Source organism: Pyrgilauda ruficollis, unplaced genomic scaffold (genome assembly GCF_017590135.1).
Source record: "Pyrgilauda ruficollis isolate IOZ18807 unplaced genomic scaffold, ASM1759013v1 scaffold12, whole genome shotgun sequence".
NCBI classification, from domain to species: domain Eukaryota; kingdom Metazoa; phylum Chordata; class Aves; order Passeriformes; family Passeridae; genus Pyrgilauda; species Pyrgilauda ruficollis.
Genome location: NW_024510321.1, coordinates 5,710,969 through 5,735,617, shown reverse-complemented (window position 1 = coordinate 5,735,617; position 24,649 = coordinate 5,710,969). Strand labels below are relative to the sequence as shown.

The following is a 24,649-nucleotide window of genomic DNA, read 5'->3' as shown; positions in this document are numbered from 1 at the left end:
ACCTCGGCTCACTTCTGAGCCCAGGTTAACTTATTTTACTATTTTGGCTCCTACTCTAAGATACCTTGAAAAGGATGAACTCCCTGTGCACTCATATGAGCAAGAGACACACAGCCTCCCCTTCCCAGCCCCAAACCAGAGCAGGGATACCCAAGGGACACTCACCTGGCTGCCAGAGGGAGCCCCATGCCAGCTACTGAGCTGGGAGAAAATCCTGTGGCTGTGTTTAATTTCTGCTGATCTGCAGCCGCTGTTTTAATTCTTAGGAAACAACAAGTTCATGTAACGTCTGTAGCACTTCTCTGATATTTAATAAAAGTGTAATAGCAGTCTAGCGACTGAACACACAAAGAAAATGAAATAGAGAAGGCATAATTTGCAGCTGGAGAAAAGAATTCACTGAGTAAAACTCAATAAAGCTCTGACCTTTTATGTGTTTTTGGGTAGTAATGCATTATTTACAAGAATTATGACATGTACTTTGAATTCTGTTTGAAAGTTAACTGGAGCAAGGCCAGAAGCATCATCACAGTCTACAGACTCTTTTGCCACACAGACAGGCATGAGGCTTTATGGAACATGAAATTCATCTGTCCCCATTTACAGCCCATGAAGGCACAACATTATCACAGCAGAATTAAGGAATTTAAACACGGGGAGACGACTCCAAACTATGCGTGGGGCAGCTCCTGTGGTATTTCACTGCTCAGAGAAATCATCACCATCTATCTATAGGAGCCCTTCTTGGCCTTTTAGCTGAAAGAACCCATTATCACCCACAGCTCTCACCTGTTTCCAAGACAGAACCCTCAAAAAGCTCTCACCTATATGCTTTGTTCAATTAGTCCAGCATGTAATGCTTTGTTCTCATGAATTTTGGAGCTACTCTGATGTGCAGCAAAGGCAATTGAGACCTAATTTCATTATTCATCTCAATATGTTCCTGCTGCATTCAGAGAACAGACTATGGGCCCTCCTGTGGCTAATTTAGCACCTGCAAATCCCCATGATTAAAGGCAAAGGCAGAACGAGCCACAGGATGGATCTGCAGGAATATGCACACGTCAAATCATCCCACTTGCTGGGAAGAGCAGTTTTTTTTCCTTTATGAACTTTGTACACCTGTTCCTGACTCAAAAGGAGACCATCATGCTTTAGTTCTCCAAGACCAGGCTGTGTCTCACAACCTTTTATTTATATATATATATTCACATACATAAAAATATGTACTTCATTCCTTTTCACAAAATCTGAGTGCAGTTTCAGGGAAATCAATGCACCTGGAGAACATGGGCCATCAGATTGGAACTGTTAACACTTACCTCCTCAGCTGCTACACTGAAGTTAAACAAACATAGGCTATCCAAGCTAAAATAGTTAGGAAATTTCTAATGAAGGTTTTTTTCAGCTAAGCCAACTGAAAATTGACCAAAAAGTCATTCTACTGTTTCCATTGAAAATGCAGCAACTTGTATAAGTCTAAAATAGACACTGAAGTGCAGTAAAATTGAAGATTTTTGGTCCAAATTTGTAAGCTGCTATTAGAGCTGCTTAGCCTTTGCAGCTCATTCTTAGCTTGCACTCCTCAAGATCCTTCAGACTTTAGTAATCAATGCTGCACACAACCAAACCACAGCAGGAATTTGCATGCTCACCCTGCCCCCTCCATATTTTGTTTCAGATTATGAATTTCAGCATTTTGGAAGACAATGGTAGGAAGATTCTGTACTTCAAGCCACAAAAGCACGACACACTTACTCTCCTTCCCTGCTACAATAGCAAGGCTGTTTTTCTTCAACTGTACAACCCCTGCTGAAGCTCATCTTGCCAAATTCAGTTTAGGATTTTTTTTTTTTAACCACTGCATATGCATGACTGAATATTTGTTATGCAACCATAACAACTGTCCTTTTCAAGAAAGATTCCTGCATAATGCGAGCACAGAGAGTCCAAGGCAAACATGGTTTGATCTTAAAACTTTAATAGTAAAAAAAGTGTAAAACCAAACACACCGCTGAAAACTTACCAGTAAGAATGAGAATTTAAGTGTTCAAATTCAGAATAGTGCAAATTTTCTTCACTCCCCTCCCCACCTCTTCCAAACTTAAATCACTTTGGTTAAGATACTCAGAAGTATTGGCAAAAAATGAACATTTGACTTATGTTTTTGGCTGTATTATTTCTAACAGGTACAGATTTACTTTCAGTCTTTACAAACAAATCTGAGATTCTTCTCTATCAAATATCCATAGAGATCACTGCCAGCTTTACTTACATCTGGTTTCATAACATTTTGAAATGGGTTTCAAGATGGTTACAAAGCTGTATCTCCAGCAATGCAGCAGCTCCTTAAACAGCTGCACTGAACCTGTCCCAATCTCTTCAAGTAGTTCTAGAAAATTTGATTATTTAGGTTTTGAACATTTGAGGAAGGATCTTATACCAATGAAATTACTCTTGATTTACACCAAAGCAAAGTTAGAACTGGGGTCTGCTCTGTAGTATAGACTTTGTGCTAAACTTTTGTTGGTAGCATTCCCTTAGAAGAGTGAAAACAGCCAGAACAGAGACCTGGCCTCAGCTTCTGTTTTGATAGTTCAATCTTTAACTGAAGCCTCTAACTACAACTGAAGCCATGTAAGATTGGAAAAGAACACAACAAAAAAAAAAATTGCATAATACAAAAAAGGCAAATCCATAAAAGTTTACAAGTACACCATAACCACAAAATTGGAGTATTTCTAAAAATTTGGGTTCAATGTAAGATACAACAAAACTAGCTTTACTAGTTAAATAAATTATTGCTCCATTTGACTCCATGCAGCATTGAAATGAACTCAGAACCCTTTTCTCTTTAATCTCTCATAAGAAATGATCGATACTGAAGAGAACTTGAGGCTCAGACTTACTGTACATTGCACTTCAACTTTTAAGACCTAATACTTGCTATTTAGGTCTCCTGTGGTCTAAGCTATCAAATGAATACGTTGTGCTCACCAGAACTATGTATTAAGAAACACCAAATGTTTAATGTAGTGACATAAGCACTTTTTGTTTTTAAGAAGGCAATCACAGATTGCAAGTTTTATAGGGTTGTATAAAAACAAGAAGTGATCTCTTTCAGAAACTGAACTGAGAAAACAGTTTGCTGTTCTTCACATACAGTTTAAATCACATTTGAGGCCCAATTCTGTTTCTAATCATTTCAGTCCAAACACGGATTCAAAGGACAGCTCTAGGAGGAAATGACAAATCAAAGAACGTGGGCGCACGTGCTTGATGGCCAAGCACTGACATGGAATGCATGGTTTTTCAGTGACATCAGACATTTGAGATACTTAAGATGTCCTTTGGTGAGACACTGAAGCAGGGGTCTAACATTAAGCAGGCATAGTTACACACACAGAGATTTCTTACTGAATTGTGGCCAGAGCTTGATTCTTGCAAATCTGACTGCAAGCCTCAGGAGTAATGAAATTTCCAGTTGGAATCTCTTGATAAAGGTTCACGTTTGAACAAGATTGTCTCCTGTGCTCACTTCTCATACTGAAGTAATTTAGAAATTCCAAACTAAGGCTTCCAACCTCTCATCCCTCAAACCCTCTCCACCGTCAAAGACAGAAACTTAATGCAGCATTACAAGTAAGGGCATGATTCCTTCATAAGACTCCTAAAAGCATTAGTGCAATGCCTTTAATCTGTTTCGATCACTCTTATTTTTAAATAACCCTATTTTTAAAAGATTTGGATAAATACTATTCCTATTAAACCATACTTCATCATTGTTAAGCACCATCGATCTACTTCCTTTGGGCACTGATACAAGAGCTTGTAATTAAATTTCAGTTTCAAGGCTTTAAAACATGGCAGCTGATTCAATAACTTACAGTGGAATCTAATACTTGGAAAACTGCCACTTAGCCTGAACAGTTGTATGCACTTGGTGTTAAACTCTTCCAGAGAACAGCCATATGCAAATGCTTATGTGGTAAATCAGGGTAAGATTTCAAGATAAGCAGTTAATTTCACTTGGCTATTCTAAGAGTGGATAAATTTTTTTTCCCCACAAGTCATTTGTGCAGTGAGCCCATAAAGAGATTATTTCTTCTAAATAATCTTCAGTTTTAAAAAGGAACACATCTTCATAAAGTTGCTTTCACACTGGCACCAGGTTTTCTTCTTCAAAGGCTTAGTCATTGTGTGGTTTCTCTGGAATACCCTATGGATTAAAAACATCAAACACATGTTAGGTTTTAATGCCATCTGATAAGTGACTACATTATGCAGTATTTTCAATTATTAAATAGTAAAGTAACTCCAGTTAGGCTGACAATGACCTAGAGAGCATGGCTTCTTTTAAAAGCTTAACAAGGACGTGCTCACTAACTGTGGACAAAAAAAAAAAATCACTATGGGTGTTTGTTGCCTCAATCAGTACATCTGAAAAATCCATCTGCCAATTGCATTGCTTTTTATAAGACTTTGTTATCTTTCCTCTCTATCTCAGTTTATGTCTTAGCAGAAGGTACTACTCAATACTTCACCTAATGGACATTAATTCAGTTTTAACAGCCCTCTTTCAAACTGCCTTTAACCACAAACTACTTGATTTTCCAGTCAAAGCCTGGTATCAGAGACTTACTCATTTCTTCCTAAGTCCCTTTTCTAGTATGGAATGCAGAAATATGTCACTGTAAGATATTTAATCCATTTTTCTTTGAAACAAAGCTCGTAACTTGTTCTCTTTCTAAGGTCAAAATGCAAATATATTTTCAAGTACTGAATGCATTCTCAGTTCTGCAGCACTGTAGCACTGGTACACAATAGATATTTGTGAGGCCCAAGTTCTGAACGCCACCCTAATTTGTCAGATGCTGAGAAAGGTGCTCACAACCTCAAAATGAAGTGTTGCCACCCACTTAACCCAGCTGATGAGCACTGGGTTAAGTGACTGAGCAACTCTAGGTGTCAGAATGAGCAGAAAGAACTGATGGCAGCAGCAGCACCTTCACCTCTTCTTTTGCTATAAAATCTACTAAAATAAAACACTGGACTTCATTCTCAAGCTGGTGGCAAAAAAAATCCCAACAAGCCAAACAAAACCCCAAAGTCTCTGCTAACAGCAGGTTTGCTGAAAGGTCACACTGCACTTTGGGAGCTCCCCTAAAATCCAGTGACTGCAAAGCAGCAAGGATCTCCCAGCTAACTTTTATCAGCATGGGAGATGTCTCAGGGACACTTTTCATTTCTAACTGGAAAAGCTAGACAGGGGCTGAGGAAGAAGCAAAGCAACTTTACTCCATTAATTTCCACAGGTGCCACCTTCTATTCTGGACAAACCCAGAAAATATCTGTCACATGCAGCCAAGAGCTCAGGGCCTGCAGCACAATATAGCCAGAGAAATAACTGTTTAGTTCAAGCATGGGTTAAGAAAGTGTACATTCCATCTTCCTGCCACAATCACGATGGCTGGAAAAACAGACTGGGACTTCTGAATTACCTCTGTAGAATAAAGATGTGGTTGACTGAATTACAGACTATACTTCTTTGGATTTCCAGCACAGAACGCTTCACAGTGACTTGCAGAAGTGTTCCTATGAAAATGTTGCACTTCCCCAAGTTTTTTCCTGACTGAGTAATGGCAGTGTAAAACACATGAGAAGACAACTCTAAATAACCAGAATAAAAAGCTCTGCATTGCCAACTTTCCCCTTTCTTTATAAGGACGATTACAAGATTGACAGGAAAGCTGCAGGCAGGATCCAGGCTGATTTTAACTACACTCAGGTGAGATGCCAGGTGAAACAATAGCAAATGAAAAAGTTCTATGTGTCCAAATTCATGTTAGCTCGTTCTAGTTTAAGGCTGCCTTCCTTTGCTTTCTAACAGGAACAGCAGAGCAACTGGAAAGGACTGTGTGAAATACAGTACTGTAGCATAAAACCAACTATAATTTTATTTTGAGACTCTGCTGCAATACCAAAGCTTCAACAGAATTCAGTTAATGTATGGTTTTCTCTTGATGTGAGTGGCAAATTTAAAAAGATAAATTATGTTTCCTCTTCCTCCCATACATGTAGTCCTATATAAACCCAAATGCAAATTGTATGCATCAGTGAGATTTGAAGGGGGAGTAGTGAACTTGTGTTTTAAACCACCTCAAACGTCCTTCCTTCAGTAAAAATTGATTAAACAATAGCAGCCTTAGGAAAGTTAACTTGAAGGATGTTTTCCAGGATGCAGGACTTACATAGCAAGGAAGACAGAAGTTAAATCAACACAATATTAATTATTATTATCCATCAGTGTCAGAACACCTTTCACAACCCAGCCTTAGGCTGATGTGCAAACACACAGCCAGGTTTACTCTTCAGTGTGCCACAAGGAAATAATTCCTTAAGAACCTGGCAAACAAGACAGCAATTTGTGTTATCCCACATGTGGAGTAATACTTGAATCACGTCTGAAGTAACCAGCAAGAGAATATTTGATTTTGGAGCAGTGGAATTTGATGCTATATAGGGACATTTCCCTATATATACACTTTTGTGCATGAATAATTAGAGAAAGTCCAGCAGTGTCTCAGTTCTCCAGCTACCCTAAATTTTAATTATAAACACTGATGGAGCAGGAGCAATGTACTGGCTCCAGTCTTATTTAGGCTGCCACTGGAAAAAGTTAAATACAAAAGATATTCAAACACTTACTAAGACAATACCCACTCTACTGGCAACACAGGTTGTCTGCTTACAGTTCAGCTCTTAGGAATACATCTATTTAACTCTGACAGTTTGTGAGTCATACCCTTCAAGGCATAGTTTATTCTTGGACTAACAACAATGGAAGGCATTTGGATTGTTAAGGAAACTACTAATTATGCAGTAATTACCATAGCCAGCTGGCGTCCTATGTTTCCTACAGTCACACCTCCTGAGAAAAATATACATGGAAGCCAAGAACGAATGTAAAGGAAATCTGGGGATGTATACCTAGTAAAGAAAAGGGAGTAAGTTAGAAAGTTAGAGACAAGTAACTTTCATCATCTTGCATACTCTTACCCAGATGCTACAGAATTCTCTTCCTGGGCTTAAACAAGCAAACAAACAAACAAACAAACAAAAAGTAGCAACAGAGGAGATGGAAACTGGGAGACCAAATTAAGTCTGTAAACTTCATAAGCTTCTAAACCCCCTTCTTCTAGCCAGTAAAGTTTAGAAATTCACTCTGCTGAGAGCCAGCAGAAGTCCAGTTTTCTGAGGTGTTACCATTTCAACACACATCCCAATCCCAATGCTCCCCACCTCCCACCCACAGTTCTCAGTCTGGACATTTGGAACAACTGGACCACTACCTTAGACAAACAAAACACCTTCTTACAAGAATGTGCCAAATATATCAACAACTAAATTCCAGTTCACGTGCACCCATGCTTATGGTTAAGACAAGAGAATTGAAATAGTATTTTAGAAGCTAACTTACTGATAAACACCATTATATACAAGAAACTGGGTTATCAGTGTTGCTACAAAGGCTATTGTTATTCCAAGTCCGAGACCACTTCTTGAACGATCAAATGTCCACCAAAGCCCCAGTGATAAGGCTGCCAGAGTCAGGGACAGCTGGACGTTGTTTGCAAAGTCTAGTTTCTGGAAAAAGATGTTAAGGACAATCCTTTTTAAGTCTGCAGACATCCTGTTGCTGAAATTGAACAAGGGAGAACTCAAACTGAAAGTGAGCACAATCCTCTGTCTTTAAACACAAAACATTTAGGATTTAGTTTTCAGACCTGCCAAGCAATCATAGCTCTTGTTAACTCTGACTGGAGCACGACTGCAAAGTCAACATCAATTTTTGTCACACTGAGCATCTAGAGAATATGCTACATTTTGAAACATTCAACTTTGATGGATTTTTGTCTCAAGTAACCTAAGTCAGCTGGATTACCCAGGTTTTCTGCTCAAGCCACCATATTTTTAACATAAAGAACACTTTTATTTTGTGCTTCTCACTAGCACATCACTAGTTAGTTGTGTTAACTTTTAGATGTAGACAAGATGTAGACTAAAACAACACAGCTTACACTGTCATGCTTGTCATACAAGACATAAGAGGATGTCAACCCCTCTCCCCTCCCATAACACTTCCAGTGAGCTGTGTTACACATCTTACAGCAGCCACTGCAGGTCTCACAGAACTTCTCTGCCAGGAGCACCACCCTTACCTGGGCAATCCTCCCCCAGCCCCAAGAGGCAGAGACAGTTTGCTGAGCACAGAGCAAGCACAGGGAGCAAACACTAGCTGAAGGATACAGCACTGGCGTGGTTGATGCCCACGAACACGGCGATGCAGCGCATGACGCTGGCCCACTCCCGCTTGAACTTGTGGGGCTCCCCGAGGTGGCTGTCGATGCAGGGGTACAGCAGGCCAACCACAGCTGCAAGAGAAGGAACACCACTTGGACCAGCTGCTAGGCAAGGATTACTCCAGTATCACTAAATATTAGCTTGGCACGTAAAGGCTTGAGAAAGCAGCGAGGTGCTCATGGCACTGCTGTAAGCCTGATGAAGAAAACACAATTATTACCTGCTTTTTCTACTTTAAAGAAGTAAAAACGCTGCTCTTTGAACCTTTAAATATATATTGCATTGTTAAGGTATCTGACTTGAAGCGCCTTTTGTTTAAAGAGATTTGTCATTTGACATCCTGAGCAAACGCTTGTACCAATAAAAGCAAAGCACAATAAAAGCTTTGCGAGGAGTGGAATCTGTGTTCATTGCTCACGTGCAGGGCTGACAGCTTTATGGACGTGATTCACCAGCTGTGAATCAGGCCCTGAATTAAATATCTGCATGGACTTAAAAGTTTATTAGCAGAGCTGCTTTCTCTCTTTCTGCTCTCTTTCTCTCTTTCAGCCCCTTTCAGCCCAGGGCTCCTGTCCATGCCAGATGAATTTTGATACCAAACAGAAGCTGAGCTGAACTTAAAACAAGCAGCTGCCATCAGTCTATTTATATCAGGGAAAAATAACTACTCATATGATTAACCAGACAAAGTTTTTATCTCCATAAAGCATTTTTCAGCCTCTGTCGGTCTGAAAGTTGGTTGCAGAAGAAAAACATAAGCTAGTGTTAGCTCAGTTCTTGACAAGAACACCAGAGTTTCATTCTTCTAGGGACTGCAACTCCCTGAGTTGTCACCAACTCGAGGGTCAGACATTCTGCCTTTACTGAGTGCAACTTCCATATTTATTAATTTCCTTTCCTGCTCTCTCTTTATTTTTTTTAATCTCTAAGAGTAATAAATGCTATGTTAGGAAGGCTACAGAACATACTATTCCAAGACAGTTGTGTTCTGAAACAGCTTTGTTACTCTGATGCCAGCTACCAGGACTCTTGCCTTATGATAACAGCTAAATTCCAAAGTTTAATCCAACTGTGAGAACTCTCCCAGGCCAGCCTTTAATGAACCTTTAATGTTCATCCTTTAACCACCCTTTAATGTTCATCCATTAATGAACACAGTTCATTATTCATTCAAGTTTATGGTTTATCACTCATACCCCCTTCTCTGTGTGATACAAACAGACATCACATAACTGCATCAAACAAAAATATGCAGGAGTTGTCTGAAGTATTTTCAATGCAAATTAAAAACTATTACAGTGGGTTTATTCCCCAAAATTTAACTCCTTTTTAATCCTCCAACCCTTCACCAAAACTTTGTCTAGACACGGACTGGGAGGGGGGTTATGAATGATAAACCACAAAGTACGTGCCAGCTGCTGTGACAACCACACCGTGGCCTGAGCCTTCTGCGGTATTCGGCCAGCAGTGGGCAAGGGACAGGCAGGTGACAGGCAGGGACAGCAGGCAGGGGCCAGGCAGGTGACAGGGACAGGTGACAGGGCACGGTGAGGTGACAGGAGCAGCAGGCAAGGCGCTGAGAGCAAGCAGGTGATGGGGGCAGCGGGCAAGGGGCAGGCAGGTGACAGGGACAGCAAGGAGGCAGCTGGCAGGGGCAGTGGGCAGGCGCCAGGCCGGTGACAGGGGTCATGGGGGGTCAGGCCGGTGACTTTTTAAACTGACTATCATTGACTTTTTAAACTGACTATCATGCACCATGTATTGTCTTGTAGAACAGCATCGCGTTATTTTAAGTCACTGGATAACATGCAATGAAGCATCCAACTTCCAGACTTTTAGCAGGAGCACCACAAGCACATTTGTACCCCGATATCTGAGAACAAATTCGAAGCCTCAGCAATGAATTTACAGTAGAAGGGCCGGTGTCAGGGGTGGGGATCAGGCCGGTGACAGGGCCCGGGCCGGTGGCAGGGCTCGGTGGGGATCGGGCCGGTCACAGGGCTCGGTGGAGCTCGAGCCGGTGACAGAGCTCGGGCCGGTGACAGAGCTCGGCGGGGCTCGGGCCGGTGACAGAGCTCGGGCCGGTGACAGACATGGGGATCGGGCCGGTGACAGAGCTCGGGCCGGTGACAGGGATCAGGCCGGTGACAGGGCCGCGCGCGCCGCCGCACGTGACTTCCTTGTTGTGGCCCAGCCCGTGGCCAGTCGCGGCCTCAGCCAATGGCGAGCGCCGCCCGCCACTCACCAGTTCGGCGGCAGCCAATGGGCGGCGGGGGGCGGGGCCAGCACGCAGCCGCGGGGCGGGGGCAGCACCGGGACCGGCGGGAGCGCCGCGGTCAGCGCCGAGCCCGAGCCCCGCAGCCGCGCTGCCGGCCGAGGGAAATCCCCCCTTCACCCGCGTTCAGAGCGCACCGGCTCAAAACCAGCCCTGGGACACGCGGGAGGGACCGCGCGGGCAGCCCTCAGGCGGGGATAACGCCGGGCGCGCATCACTCGCTGTCGGATGGAAATGCGGGGCTCCCACGCGCACGGGTCACGCATTCAGCCCCACCGCCTCTCCTCCTCCACGAGAGAATGAGGAAAACCCAAAAATCGCTCGTGGAGGTCAGCGACTCACCTGCTGCTGTGCCGCAGCACGGGGGCACCCACCAGGCGGAGGAGAAGAGAGTGGAAATCACTTCGTCAGGGAACAAAGTCACATTGCGCTGGATCTGCAGCAAGTTCAGCACCAGGGCCATGAAAGCACCCACGACGAAGAGCACCACGCTCCTCTGCACCAGGTGCTGACTCCAGTTCAAGGTGCTGCTGGTGCTGCTGGCGCTGCTGCTGGCGCTGGAGGTGCTGGAGCTGCGAGCTCCGCGCCCCACCAGCGCCAGCGAGGGGCTCGACACCGAGGAGCTCAGCATCTCGCCCACCTTGGCGGCCAGCCCCGCCGCCGTGTCCCCCAGCTGGCTCCTGTGCCTTCCTCGGGCAGTGCAGGAACAGCTCCAGGCGCAGCTCTCCAACCTGGGCATTGGCTTCTCCGGAGTCCTGAAACACACACACGGGCATACGCTACTAAAGCTCCCAGCAACGGGTCAGCCCGCGCCTCCCTCCGCGCTGACACACACCGCCGCATCCTCCAGCACCGCCGGGCTCCGGGGGATGCGGGGTGACCGCGGGGCTGCGCCGCCGCGTCCCCACGGGAGGGCACGGACCCCGGCCCGCGACCCTCCACTGCCCCTCTGGTTCGCTCCCTACCCGGGCCCGTCCAACCTCCGCCCCCCGGGCATCCGGGCCGCGGGTCCCGCCGCCCGCTCACCTCGGGATAGGATGGGGTGGGGGAAGCTGCGCCGGCCGCCGCTCCGCCGCCTCCCTACCGGCTGCGCGCCGCCGGCCCGCGCCCCGGGTAAGGTTTATAAACCCCGAGCCGCGGATGTCACGTTACCCGCCGCCGACCTACCCGCGGCCGCAGGCAGCGCCGCCGCCCCGCCCGTCCCCTCCCCGCCGGGCGGGGCGAGCGCCAGGCGCGGGAGCCGCCGCGCCAGCCCCGGGCGGCCGCGGCCCCGGTCGGGTGAGGCGGTGCAGCCAATGGCGGGCGGGCGGCTGATATGACGTGCGGGACACACCACCCGCCTCCCGGGCCGGCCGCTCCGCCCGCAGCGCGGCGGCGGCGGCGGAAGGACCGTGCGGGGCGTGCGGAGCCGTGCGGACGCGGCCGGCGGCGGGAGCGCGCCGGGGATGCGCGCCGCTCCCGGGCGGGAAGGGGAGGGCGGTGGAGGGATGGAGATGCTGGCGGTGGTGACGCTGGCGTGGAATCATAGCATGGCCAAGGTTCGAAGAGGCCTTTAAGATCATCGTGTCCGGCTGTGAACCCAGTGCCACCGCGCTAGCCCTTAAACCGCTAAGCCGCATCACCCAGCGCCAGCTCCAGACGCTCTGGAACACCTCCAGGGCGACTCCACCACCTCCCTGGGCAACCTATCCCAATGCCTGACCACCCTAAAATGGATTTTTTTTTTTTCCGACTCTCTAATCTGAATCTCCCCAGTCTCATTTTAAGGCCACGTGTCGGTGGCCTTTGCAGCCAAGCCCCTGTGTGCTTGCCCAGCGTGCTGCGTGTCCCTTTGGGAGATGGCTGTTAGTAACAGGGAAGGCTGAAGGCATCTGCTGAGGACGAAGAGATCAGTGATCTCTGTCATAATTCTAAAATGGTGTAAGGGGATCCTGCCAAGCCCATGACTCTGTAAGACGATGATGCCAAAGCCAGACGCTGCGTCAGCGACCAGCCATGGGGTGACTGGAGGATCCGAGGCTCCTGACTGGTCCCTGACAGCCTGAGCAGCTGCTCTGCCAGCACTGGCAAAGCTCGGGTCACAATCCTCCCAGACTCAAATAACAATAAACCAGTTAAATACACGTTCACCCTCTGGACTCTGCAAGGGTTTGGGAAGAGGCCCGTCAGGGATGGTTAAGTGTGAGCTGTACATTATGGTAGAGTTCAACCCCACAAAATGAGTACACAGAGCAGGACTCAGCTCCCAGGCTTCCTTTTTGAGATGCCCGTTCTCCAGGACACACGGGAGGCTGGTGTATGCAGTAGGAATACCTGGGCTTTGTGTTTATTAGCTGGCCTCACTGGACCAGCAGATCTTTTCACATGAGGTGTGGCATCATTACACTTGGGAAGAATACAGGACCCAAGGGCTTCCCAAGTGATGGCACTGAGGGTTTAAGGATAGCTGTTAGCCATGCCTGTGATGGGCACAGCGATGGTCCAGGTGGTTCAGTGGTGGTTCCAGTTGTCTTTCATTGGTGTGATAAAATAAATAGCAAATAAAATACATGAAGCAAATAAAATACATGAAATCATTTGAAGGTATGGAAAGAGGCAGGTCTTCTCTGCATATAATGAAGACTAAAATTAACCTGGGATATGACTATCCCTCCTAATCTCTGCTCATTTCTAACTGGGATGGAAAGAGTTAGCATAGCTGATCCTGCTGAGCTAAGTGCCTTTGGAAAATGTACTGGACAGATTGTTAGTGCCACTGCTGGAAGTGACAGATGAGCCCAGTTTTTTTCTCTTAATGCCAACTGGGATCACCCCAGTAATGTCTTGCAGACTTTACTGCTGAACCAAGGTATATGTGTCCTCTGTACGTGGAGCTGTACTGGAACTGTGCGTGGAACTCAGTTTCTGTTGCTGTTTATTGTACTGAAACAACTTTTGGTTTTACTTTAATATGCTAAAATTGTTTGGATTCTTCTGTCAGATTTTTTAAGACACAGTATATTTCTCTTTCTTCATTTGTTTTGGATTTTTTTTGTGACCCAGTTGGATTTGCACAAAAAGTTTCAGTCAACTATTTTGAGAGAAAACAGCCTTAATACACTGTCAGCTTTTTATGGGTTCCTCTGCAGAAATGTTTGATTTGTTTCAGGAAATCACATGCAGACCTAACACTTCCCCTCATGGCAACTGTGCACAAACTTTGAATTGACACAGACAATTTATTTGCATCCCTAGACCACTAAACAATACCTTTGGCAGCTCTAAATAAGGGCTAGAACTCATTCCCTGGGAAATATTCTTTTTTTGTGAATCACTCACTTTGAGATTTATCAACAGGACTATTGATCTGAGATAAAATGATTCATCTTTGTAGGAAATCTCTTCCTGGACTTGGCTTATGGGAAACAAATATCATTCATCCTTGCTTGTGCTGCATCTCTACTATATTTGAAAAAATATCTTTCTGTATTTAAATTCTCCCCCAGAATCCTGCCCGTATTTTCAGTGTTTGGGCAGAGTTTACATTCCCTTGTGCTGCATCTGCTAGTTTTCCTTCCTGAAAGAACCTCTTGAGCAATTTTTTTTTTATCCTGTGTTTTCCTTTCCTCATGGGTATGCCTCTTTTGCTACTTCCTGCAGAATATTTTATTTGAATATTTTATATGTATTTTTTTTCATATTCATGATATCATGTGGTGGTGCCCTTCTTTCTTCCTGTTTTTTTTTCAGACAACAGAGACCAGCTTCTGAGAGGGTAAAAGTTGCTGCAGCTTTGCTAAAACCAGCTGAATCAGTGCAAATCTAAACTATTCGATAACCTGTCCCTGAGCATGTTTTCCCCTAAGTTACCCACTTAGAATAAAGGTTAAATGCCTCTTTTGTTCGTGTTGCTTTACAGTCCTGTTGCTTTACATTTCTTTTTGGAATCCTAAGGAAGGTTGGGCCTCAGCACGCTTTGATTAATGCCTGAAATTTTATGCCTAACAGTTATTTCTGGAAAGAAGTGCTCACATGTCTTTGTAAGATTAATGACATCGTTATTTTTATCTCATCCCTTAGCAAAGGCAGCAGAATCTCTAAGTACTCAGCATTGCTGCTCATTACATAAATAAATAATTTCACCTGTTCTTTCACACTTTCTGTATTAAACTCTGATGTTCTGGAATCTGACAATGTGCTTGCCTCACGAGGACTGTCTCATGGGCCTCTTATGTGGGAAGACTGGGATACTTGGACAATTTATTTTTCTCCCTACTTAAACTAGATCAAAACATGAGCTGTCTGCTGACAAAAGCTGAAAAGGCAGTGGTGGAGAATCACAGAGCAAGGCCTGTTTTATGTGTAAAACTGCTCTCCCTCTGCTTCACTGGAGATTTTTTTGACTTTTTTCACCTTCAAGAGTTTTTCCTGTTGATACAGAGAATAGAAACCTTCCCAGTCATATGCTCAGCCTTAATCTCCTGTGTCTCCATAAAAGGATTTAGTGACATTCATTGTTTGATTCCCCATGCCCAACCCTATGTATGAGAGTTCATAATGAGAGTTCATATGAGAGTTTTGACTTCAGCAGCAGTCTGTCATCCTGAGGCCTTTGCTTTTTCAGAGGTCTCCCAGTGTAGCTCTGTGAATTCCCAGGAACCTGCAGCAAAGCCTGCAGATCATAGAATCATAGAGTGGTGTGGGTTGCAAGGGACCTTGAAGATCATCTTGCTCCAACCCCCCTGCCATGGGCAGGGACACCTTCCACTAGACTGTGTTGCTCAGAGCTCCATCCAACCTGTCCTTGAACGTTTCCAGGCATGGGACATCCACAGATTCCCTTGACAACCTGTGCCAGTGTCTGACCACACTCACAACAAAGAGTTTCTTCCTGATATCTAATCTAAACCTACTCTCAAGGTGAAGCCATTCCCCCTTGTCCTGTCACTCCTGGCTCTTCTAAAAAGTCCCTCTCTGTTTTTCTTGTGGGCTCCCTTCAGGTACTGGAAGGTCACAATTAGGTCACCTTGAAGGCTTCTCTTTTGCATGCTGAGCAATCCCAATTCTCTCAGCCTTTCCTTGCAAGAGAGGTGCTCCATCCCTCTGATCATCTTGGTGGCCTCCACCAGAGTTGCTCCAACAGGTCCATGTCCTTTGTGTGTTGGGGACTCCAGGTGTGGATGCAGCACTCCAGGTGGGGTCTCACCAGAACAGAGACAGAATCCCCCCCTCTCCCTGCTGCCCTTGGTGCTTTGGATGCAGCCCAGGACATGGGTGTGAGTGCACATGGCCAGGTCATGTCCAGCTTCCCATCCAACAGCCCCCCCAAATCCCTCTTGATCTGCTCTTCCTCCAGCCTGGATTGTCACCGGTGTGGCCCCAGCCCAGATGCAGCACCTTGCACTTGGCTTTGTCAGACCACAGGAGGTTCCTGTGGGCCACTTCTCAAGTTCATCCAGGTCCTTCAGGTGTGGCCACTGCACCACTCAGCTTGGTGTCATCTTAAACTTGCTGAGGCTGCCTCCATCCCTTTGTCTGGGTCATTAATGAAGACATTAAATAACGCTGGTCCCAGTGAGGACCCTGGAGGACAGCGCTTGTCACTGATGTCCTGTTCCTTCTCAGAGGTCAGAACACCTGAGAGGTAAATGGTGTGTGCCGAGTTCTGCAGGGTGGTTCTGTGAGATTGCCCAAGCCCCAGTGCAGGAGCTCATTAAAAGCTGAAAGGAGAAGGACAGGGAGTGATTACAGGGTGCAACAGGCGGATGCAGAACGTACAAGCTCTGAACAAGGCAAACTCCAGCCAGAACACTTCAGGCGTGTAAAACAAAGGGGAAAACAAAGTGTGTTGGTGGTTAGCATATAATAACGTGAGTCATCCACAGTGAGCAGAGCTTAAAAACTTGGCTGCTTTTGCATAATTTGAGGGTAAGGAACAATAGTTGGAGTTTGAACATGGAAATTAAACCCCAAGATATCCGAACAAAGCCCTGTCTTTGTGTAGTTAATAATATTGTTGTGGGCATATGACAAATGTTAATTGAATGTTTTTTGTTTAGTTGCCGATGTTTCTCTAGCTGCTTTTTCTTTTACCAGAACAAAACAGAAAGAACAATTCTGTGCAGGCTGCTGTCTCCAAATGTCTATAAATCCATGTAACAGCTATCATATAATTAGCCAGCCAACATCCCACATGCAGCTGTGGGCACCGACTCCCTGACAATGAACCTCTGTCCTGACACAAAGGCAGTGCCTTTGCCTCGTTTTTGACTTCATTCATCATCATAGTTGTGCATATTTATGTAGCAGAGAGTTCAGTGAGTTCATACTTGGTATTCAAAGTGGTGATTTAATCTAAACTTCATTATGAAAAAATACTGTTTGTTGCTTATATTGCTGAAAAAGTTACTTCTTTGGTGATGCCAGTAGGTTTGTGAGGCTGGTGTGAGCATCATTACTGAGGCAAGCTCTTCTATCCAGGTGTGGTTTAAACTGTTGATATTCTAATCTTTCCTCATTTCCATTTATACATTGATTTATACTATGTATAGACCTTTAAAGTTACTGATTAGAAGTGATGCTTCCATCTTTTTTTTTTTTTTTTAACTTTAGCTGTGACATAAAAAGCAGGGCACTATGGACCAGGTTTCCTTGAGGGTAAAATTATTGACTGTAATGACTTTTTAGAGCAGTAGCTGGTCAAGTGTCATCTGAGGGGGTGGCCTGTGTCTTATTATAGTAGTCCAAGTCATGGTAGACTAAAGATTAGAGACTAAGTAGATGAAATAAACAGAAATATCATGATAAACCACCAAGCAAGAGGAACATTGTCTTTTAAATGCATTTATTTCTTGGTGGAAAAATTGCTTGCATAAGAAAGAAAACTAGGTACATTTCTATCACCAGTCCTTACATAATATCAGTCCTTTGCAAAAAGGCACCTCCAAGGTGTGTGTTCAGACAAGCATGTCCATGGCTGATTTAAGATTAAATGATTTTCACTTGTTTGGTGACTTTGGACTCAGTCATTCCCACATAAGATAAAAAGGAACTTCCCTCAAGGATTGCAGTGTGAACTGTCTTCCTCTTACATCCCTCTTCTTATGCCTCTTAATTCCAGCACTTTTCCTCTGAGGTAGGCAGCCCTCCCAGTTACTCTTGTCATATGTGCCTGAGGAGGATGCTTCTGGAATCCATATGCTAGTTCTTAGGGTCAAACATGAAATCCCCCAAAAGTGGTACTCCAGTTTGCTTCAGGTTTTAGATTTCTTGGTGTTGCAGTGGGGGAGACGTGCAGTGACATGTGGAATGCTCAGCTTGGAATGAGTAGTTAGAGAGGACAGGAAGGAGCTCTGCAGCATCCTCATTTTCCAAACTCTCCTCACTTTGTTCCCACCTCGGAGAGCTGCAGCCTTGATGTCTGATGGGATGGTCAAGGTCTAAATCAGATCAGAGCTCCTTGGCTCTGCCCCTTGCTCTCCCATCCTCACCATGGCAATAACTATAAACAGCACAGCTGTGGGTACCAGGAATATACTCAGTATCACTCTGGTTATGTCTGTACATCCTCATGTCCCTTCAACTCAGGAGCACAACGGCCAGGAGCTTTAGAGCTGTTCCTCTCATATGGAAAACACCTTCTTCCACAGCTTTTCACATTGGATAATTCTGCCCAATTCACACTGAATTAAAAAAAAAAAAAAAAAAAAGGGAAAAAAAAAGGAAAAAAAAAAGAGGCCTTTAAGACATCTGTAGTTTATCTTAAAGGACAACATTATGACTACATGAAAGAGGTCAGTGCCCAAATACTGCCAGTATTCCAGGCTACCATCCTGAGAATGTGAAAATTGGAGCTAACCTACCTAGGATTTTTCCCCCCCATCATTCTATTGATATATATTCAGGGAGCTGGCTTGGGTTTGAGCAGGATAATGGGAAAATCTTTCCAATGTAAAGCTGCCCATACAAGCAGGAAGACCAGTGCAGAGGAAAAGCATCACAGAGAGAACGTGCACATGTGCTAGTGCATAATGTGGTGTGGAACTGTGGCTTACATGTTGCTTCATGATTAGCACTGTAAATATTGCTGATTTTCAGGCAAAATCTTAAGTTTCCCATGTCACTGATTACATCAGTGCTCTTAAATGCAGCTCACTCTACCTTGGTGGGAAAAATTGCTGTCAGACGTGGTTTCAGATTGCCAAGCTGAACTTTAAGTTAAAAATGTGCAGCATATGGGAAGACTACAACTTTGCCTGGAGTGATACTTTAGAAACTGCTGAAGCTAGTTTATGCTGAAAAATGTATTTATGTAAAGCCAAACCCTTCAGCTTTTACTCATAAAAGGACACACTTGTAATAATGACATCAGGCCACTTGCATGCAAACCCAAAGGACTAATTAAGTACTAAGTTTGTTCTAGCTATACACTAATTTAACTCTTGCTATCACTGCACTGCAGGGTTGGACCTTACACAGCAGCTTCAAATATGCCACTGTACATTTTACTGTTTTTACAGGTTCTATAACAGATCAAATCAAATGCCAGGCAGACTTAACCTCATTAATGATCTGAGCTGGGTGCTGCCAGCTTCATTTGCTTATTGAGACATATTTTTGGAAGTTGCTTATGCAGGGTGCTGAAGAAGTTCAGAACACATCAGGTCACAATATCCTTGGTTCAGGATCATGCACTCTGCATGATTAATGCCTGTAATGTGCTGAAGTTAGTAGCTGTTGCTTTTAGCTTTGCCCTTGGACGAGCAGGCGGAAATAATATCTCCAGAGGCTGCTGAGATCCCAGTTTGTCTGGGCTGGCCTTGGGAGTGCCCATTTCTGTCCTCTGACTGTAGCAAAAGCTTCTGCTTTCTTTATTTAGAGGGAAGGAAGGATAGATTCAGGCTGTGAGGTCAGAGGGCAGCTATATGTTTCTGCCCTGTTGTCATACAGAATGGTTTGTGGGTGCAGCACTCACCCAGGTCTCACTGTTTGCCCAGGTTTGTTTGGGAATTGCCTCACAAAGTCAGGTGCTCGTGACATTTGTAAAGATGAGGTTGGTGCCTTCACGTCTGTTGCAGAGGCTGCAAACTGTGATTGCAGAAAGATCCCAGGGCAGACAGGCATTAACCTCTTGGGTGTTACTGCTCAATAATGTCCCACATCCGGCAAGAGAGAAAAAACACCGGGAATAAAATCCAATAACCCTGTCAGAGAAAACAGAAGAAACCAATATGTAACATCTCAAGATGAATGGTTTTCTGTGCTGTCTGAGAAGCCAGAAACTCTATGCATCCCATCTGAGAAGCTGCTGGTCTTCTCATCAGCCAGCCTGGGCACCTATTCAGCTGAATATGTATTTATTTTTCTCACATGCACTGGAGGAATCTCAACTGGAAAAATCAGCCAGACAACTTCCCCTATGTCTGAATCAGCAGCACGAGGATTTGTGGTTATCAAAGAGACCTTGCCCCTGATTTTTAACATTTAAGAATCTGCTGGTTTTGCTGTTCCATGGCTAGCTGGTTGCCTGTGTTTGCATGCAGAAATCTGTTCTTGTGCTGTGTTGTTTCTCTGGAATGCTGTGAGCAGTTGTTTTTGTTTGTTCCCACTCGGGTGGAGCTAACTGTCTAATTGGGTAAATATTTGCAATGCTATACTTGCATGCACAGAAGACAAAGAGGGCTGGACTCCTGTTGACATAAAGGGCTTTTACACCAGCCCAGCAATGTAAAGGCTTAAATAAAATTGATAAGTACGAAGCCACTTCTTATGGTCAGATCATATAAAGTGGATTTAATTTAACTGTCATGGCCATATTTACTTCTAATTACAGATGGACTATATTTTCCAGCATGGTTACAGCCATGAAGGGGTTATTCACTCTGCCTTATTCACTGATTGCAAGTTCAAAACTGTTGGACTTCCACTGGGTTAGCCCTGTTAATAAAATGGTATTTTTTTACCAAAGTGCCTTTGGATATCAAGGGTGAGTTTTCCACAGATGTAGAAATTGCCTAAGTGGACATTAGTAGGTCCAAATACCTCAAGGTGTTTTGAAAATTGCAGGCTTGTGGTGCTCATGGAAGGTGTGTTTGTATATATAAAATAAATACCTTGCATAAACCTTATGGGGTGACTATTGCATATGTTATCATTAGCTCCAAAGTACACTATAAATATCCACACACATATACAGAGATTCCAAAGATTTATCATTGAAGAGGCTGTTAATAGGTAATTGAGCTTTTCTTAGAACAAAGGTTATTAAAAATGGTTGTGGCATGAGGAGAAGGGAACTTGAACTCCACAGCTGAGGTGTTGTGTAGACCTAGTTCAGCTTCTGAAAGTTTATCTGTAGCTGTCACAGCTTATTGGGAATTCTTTATTGGGAATGGATTTACTCTGGCTGGTCTTGAAAGACTTGCACAGTTTCATAGAGCCATTGCTTCATACACACCTGAACAGAACAAGAGTCTGCCTGTAGGACTAAGAAAAAAAACTTTAGTACATGAGGGGTTTATTTTATTTACAATTATTTGTCTTGTTTGAAATTCTCACTATATTTCTTCCAGGTTCAAATATTTACTGTTTTATCCAAAAAGAAATAAGGATAATTCAGAGTTTCACCTCCATAAGGCCAAGCTCTGATGCTCTTACACCACCTGGTATCCTGCTTAGTCATCAGTTCCACTGGGTTCACTGATACCAGCTGTGGTGCCAAAGCCTTTGATTACCACAGCTCAGCCATCCCCTCCTCCACTGCTCCCCATCCTTTACTGCCAGTCACAGCTTTTTCCCTGCCTTTATGACATGGGAATTGAAGCTCAGATTGCCTCTGAGCAAGCATTCATTGGCCAGGTGCTCAGCCCTATCTCTGCTCCTGCAGAGTCAATCCCCTTGCCCGTCCCTGCAGCGTGCTCGTGGATCTCCCCGTGCCATCATTCTGGGAAGCAGGGGGCCTTGCAGGTTTTGGCTGTGTCCATTCCCTTGTCTAATCCACTCCTCATCCATCCCTGTGAGCAGTGTGGTGAGTGAGGAAAAGCAGCTGTAGAAGCGTGGAGCCTGCTGAGGTCAGTGGTGCCCCTGCCTGTTTTGCCCTCCCTGCGTGGAAAGCGTGTCTCAGCTCCCAGCCCTTCCACCAGGCATGTGCTCAGTAGCTCCCTAGGAGCTCACTCACCCTGGTTTTTTTGTCAACTGACGGCAAACTGAGTATAAATTTTTATCATCTTTTCACTTGCTGTTGTGGATTCTTGTAAGCTCATGTTGAGTATTTCCCTCAGTCACGCATAACTGGAATTCATAAAAACACAAATGATTCTGTGTTCTTCCTTTCTGTCTTCATTCTGAAAACATCTTGGACTTTATTTCATAGTGAGCTTTATCCAGCTGTAAAAATGTTTAAAATTGTCCAGTGGTTTGAAATGTATGGGACAAGTAGGAAAGTGAATATTTGTCAATATAGCAAGGCTAAATAAATCTCCTTTCATTAGGAAAACAGGCTAAAAACAGTACCACTTCCCTTCCCCAGTTTGAAACTGGTGAGCAAACTAAATACATACAGACAGTCTTCCTTGTGATGTTGTGATCACCAATCCTATTTCTCTGCAGTGTTTTTCCTGTTCCTTGTGTGTAAACAAACTGTAATCATAACACCATGACACCCAGTCCTCATCTTCTGGCAGCCACCCATGGAAATTACTTCCTCCCTCAAGTCTTGCCTTTTCTCTGGGTCCTGCATTTAGTGAAACTGCTGATCTCTGTGTGACTATCCCAGGAACATTCCTGACTCTCCATCAGACCTTTATCACACCAACACCGTGTTTTCTGAATACTTGCATCTGGTTTTCTTGGAGTTTGGACAAAGCTTTCTAACCTAGATTATCTATGTATTTCCTTGACTGTCCTGTAAATGCTTTTCTGAGCTGGACAGGAAGAACTTGTTCTATTGTTTGGTCTTGGGATGTTACTGAAGAGTCATTAAAGTAGCAGCGAAGCTTTCATGAGGCTGGGGAAGGAATGTGTCATTTTGTGCTTCTGCTCACCTGTCTGGATCTGCTAAAGCAAAGCATTGTCCATTCACAAGAGAAATCCTGTCATGAATGTCTGGTGTTAGGACTGGCAGCCAGTCAGAAATGTCTAACTGCCCAATGACTTTCCCCACAAGAAAAAGGTAAATTTGCGCTTCAAATTTTCAATCACGTGTAAAGTCCAAAACTTGATTTGCTCAGAGAGGACATTCACCTTCAGCTTTGTATTAGGAAATACCCTTTACCAATAAATTTCAATGGGAAAAGCAAAGACTTGGGTTTGTTCCAAAAGATTCATTCATGAAAAATTCTGCTGAATGAAAAAGGAAATCTACAATTTTTTTAAAAGACTTCCTCTATCTGGAATGAATCTTTTAGTCTAGGCTAAGTGTACATTTTACAGATAATTCAACTCAATTTTAATTCAACTGATGTAACACTATAATAAATAATGTAAGAATTAGTGGCATGCTTTAATGTTCTTGCCTGCATAACGTATCTGGATTCTCTGCAGAAATAAAGTCTGCTGTTATTTCATGTTGAAGGTGAAGTGTGTCCATCAATGTCTTTCCCAGGGGAATAGAGAGAACAAGGCTTGGGAGAAGGTTTGGCACACACACTCCTCGTGAGGAGCAAACTTGCACAGCAGCTTGTCTTTAACTCTTCCCAAGCACTGGAGCGTGTCATTGCTTTTGCAATAAACCATTCCTCAGGAACAGATATAGACTGGCTGAAAAATAATTAAAAACTTAATTTTCTGTAATGCTGTCCATCAAACAACTTTACTCAATCTTTCTGAAAAGCTGCTCTGCACCATGGAAAAAAGACTGGCAGCAGTGCAAGAACAGGGAGTATTTATGACCAGTGGAAACATGGTTGGCCTTTTGCCCTAGAGAAATGGCTGGATGAGAGCTTCTGCTTAAACCAAGCATTCATAAAATAATTTGGACCTAGGCTTGAGGTGATGATGTTTGGCAAAGCAGCTGCAAAGGCTTTTTTTACTGCCCAGACTGATTCTGACCTGCAGGGATGTGCCCAGGTTCTGTTGCAAACCCACAGCTGTAGATTTGATCAATCCTCTCTTTTGGGAAAACCTGAATTTTCACTAAGGTATAAAATTTGTAGATTAAGTCTTTTACAAAGAGTTGGTCCCAATAGCCAAAATCCTGTTTGATTTGTCTCCTGCAGTTGCTTTACAGTTTGTTGTGCAGCACTTCAAGAAAGGCAAACAAAACTTTATCCTCCTCTGGACAGCTGTTAGGGACAGATCCACCGACTCAGCTGCTCAAGAGAACAACACCCAAAACTGAGTCTTTTATTCCAAACTAGCACACATAAAACAGCTCTTCTTCCTACATTCACAGTTCCATGGAGTAGCTTTTTAGCATATAACTAAAGACCAAGAGCAAACACAACAAACCCTAATACCAGTGTCACTAGTGACCTAGTCTGCTGGTAAGCACATTTTTTTTCCCCCAAACTGCCTGAGCCGTAGTTTTTCCAAACTCATTTCCTATTTCCTTCCCTTATTTAGTCCATCTGGTAATGCCAGCAGACATTATTTCACCTCTTGAGAAGACTGAAAGGGGGAGGATTCAGAGCTAGAGTAAATTCACTTTTCTCTGCTTACCCAATAATCTGTGTCAAGTTATGCAGGATATGCTATTCTGAGAGACAGCTCAGGCTTCTTTATCTGCCACAGTAGCACTGCTTTGCTTTTCAAATCACCAAACAAGAAGCCATGTCCTAAACAGGCCACTTCATTATCTTTTGTGTTATTTTTGTGGGGTGTTTTTTTTATCCCTCACAACAACATAAATAATTCTTTATCACTGATAATAATTAGAAGCTGTACTTTTCCTTGTGGATCATAAGCTGAATGGAGAGCCTGTAGCCATTTGTCTGTCCCTTCAATGGGGAAATCAATTCTCAGTTATCTACGCTTGGCTTGTCTGGCTTGAGGATTAACCAGGCTGGGGATGCACTGACCTCAGTTCATTCACCA

General features: G+C 44.1%; 1 protein-coding gene across 2 annotated transcripts; it reads right to left on the bottom strand.

Moving 5' to 3' along the window:
* Positions 1–1,964: 1,964 nt before the first annotated feature.
* Positions 1,965–12,332, bottom strand: INSIG1 (insulin induced gene 1). Of its 2 annotated transcripts, none has more exons than XM_041488279.1 (6): positions 11,807–12,332; positions 10,982–11,394; positions 8,311–8,435; positions 7,481–7,647; positions 6,891–6,990; positions 1,965–4,219 (listed from the first exon to the last, which is right to left on the bottom strand). In XM_041488279.1, the coding sequence occupies exons 1-6, from the start codon at positions 12,256–12,258 to the stop codon at positions 4,190–4,192; spliced, it is 1,287 nt and encodes a 428-aa protein (XP_041344213.1). In that variant the 5' UTR covers positions 12,259–12,332; the 3' UTR covers positions 1,965–4,189. The 2 variants fall into 2 exon arrangements, with proteins under 2 accessions (XP_041344213.1, XP_041344222.1); XM_041488288.1 differs by lacking the exon at positions 11,807–12,332 and adding an exon at positions 11,666–11,806.
* Between the last annotated feature and the right edge of the window lie 12,317 nt (positions 12,333–24,649).

What these genes read in the sequence shown, in the direction of transcription:
- INSIG1 (XM_041488279.1), bottom strand. Translation starts at nt 12,258, where the DNA reads ATGCGGCTTAGCGGTTTAAGGGCTAGCGCGGTGGCACTGGGTTCACAG. An exon ending in GTGCTGCGGCACAGCAGCAG is followed by an intron (nt 8,436 to 10,981) that starts GTGAGTCGCTGA and finishes CTTCTCTTGCAG; the next exon opens with CTGTGGTTGGCCTGCTGTAC. An exon ending in TAGGACGCCAGCTGGCTATG is followed by an intron (nt 4,220 to 6,890) that starts GTAATTACTGCA and finishes TTTAATCCATAG; the next exon opens with GGTATTCCAGAGAAACCACA.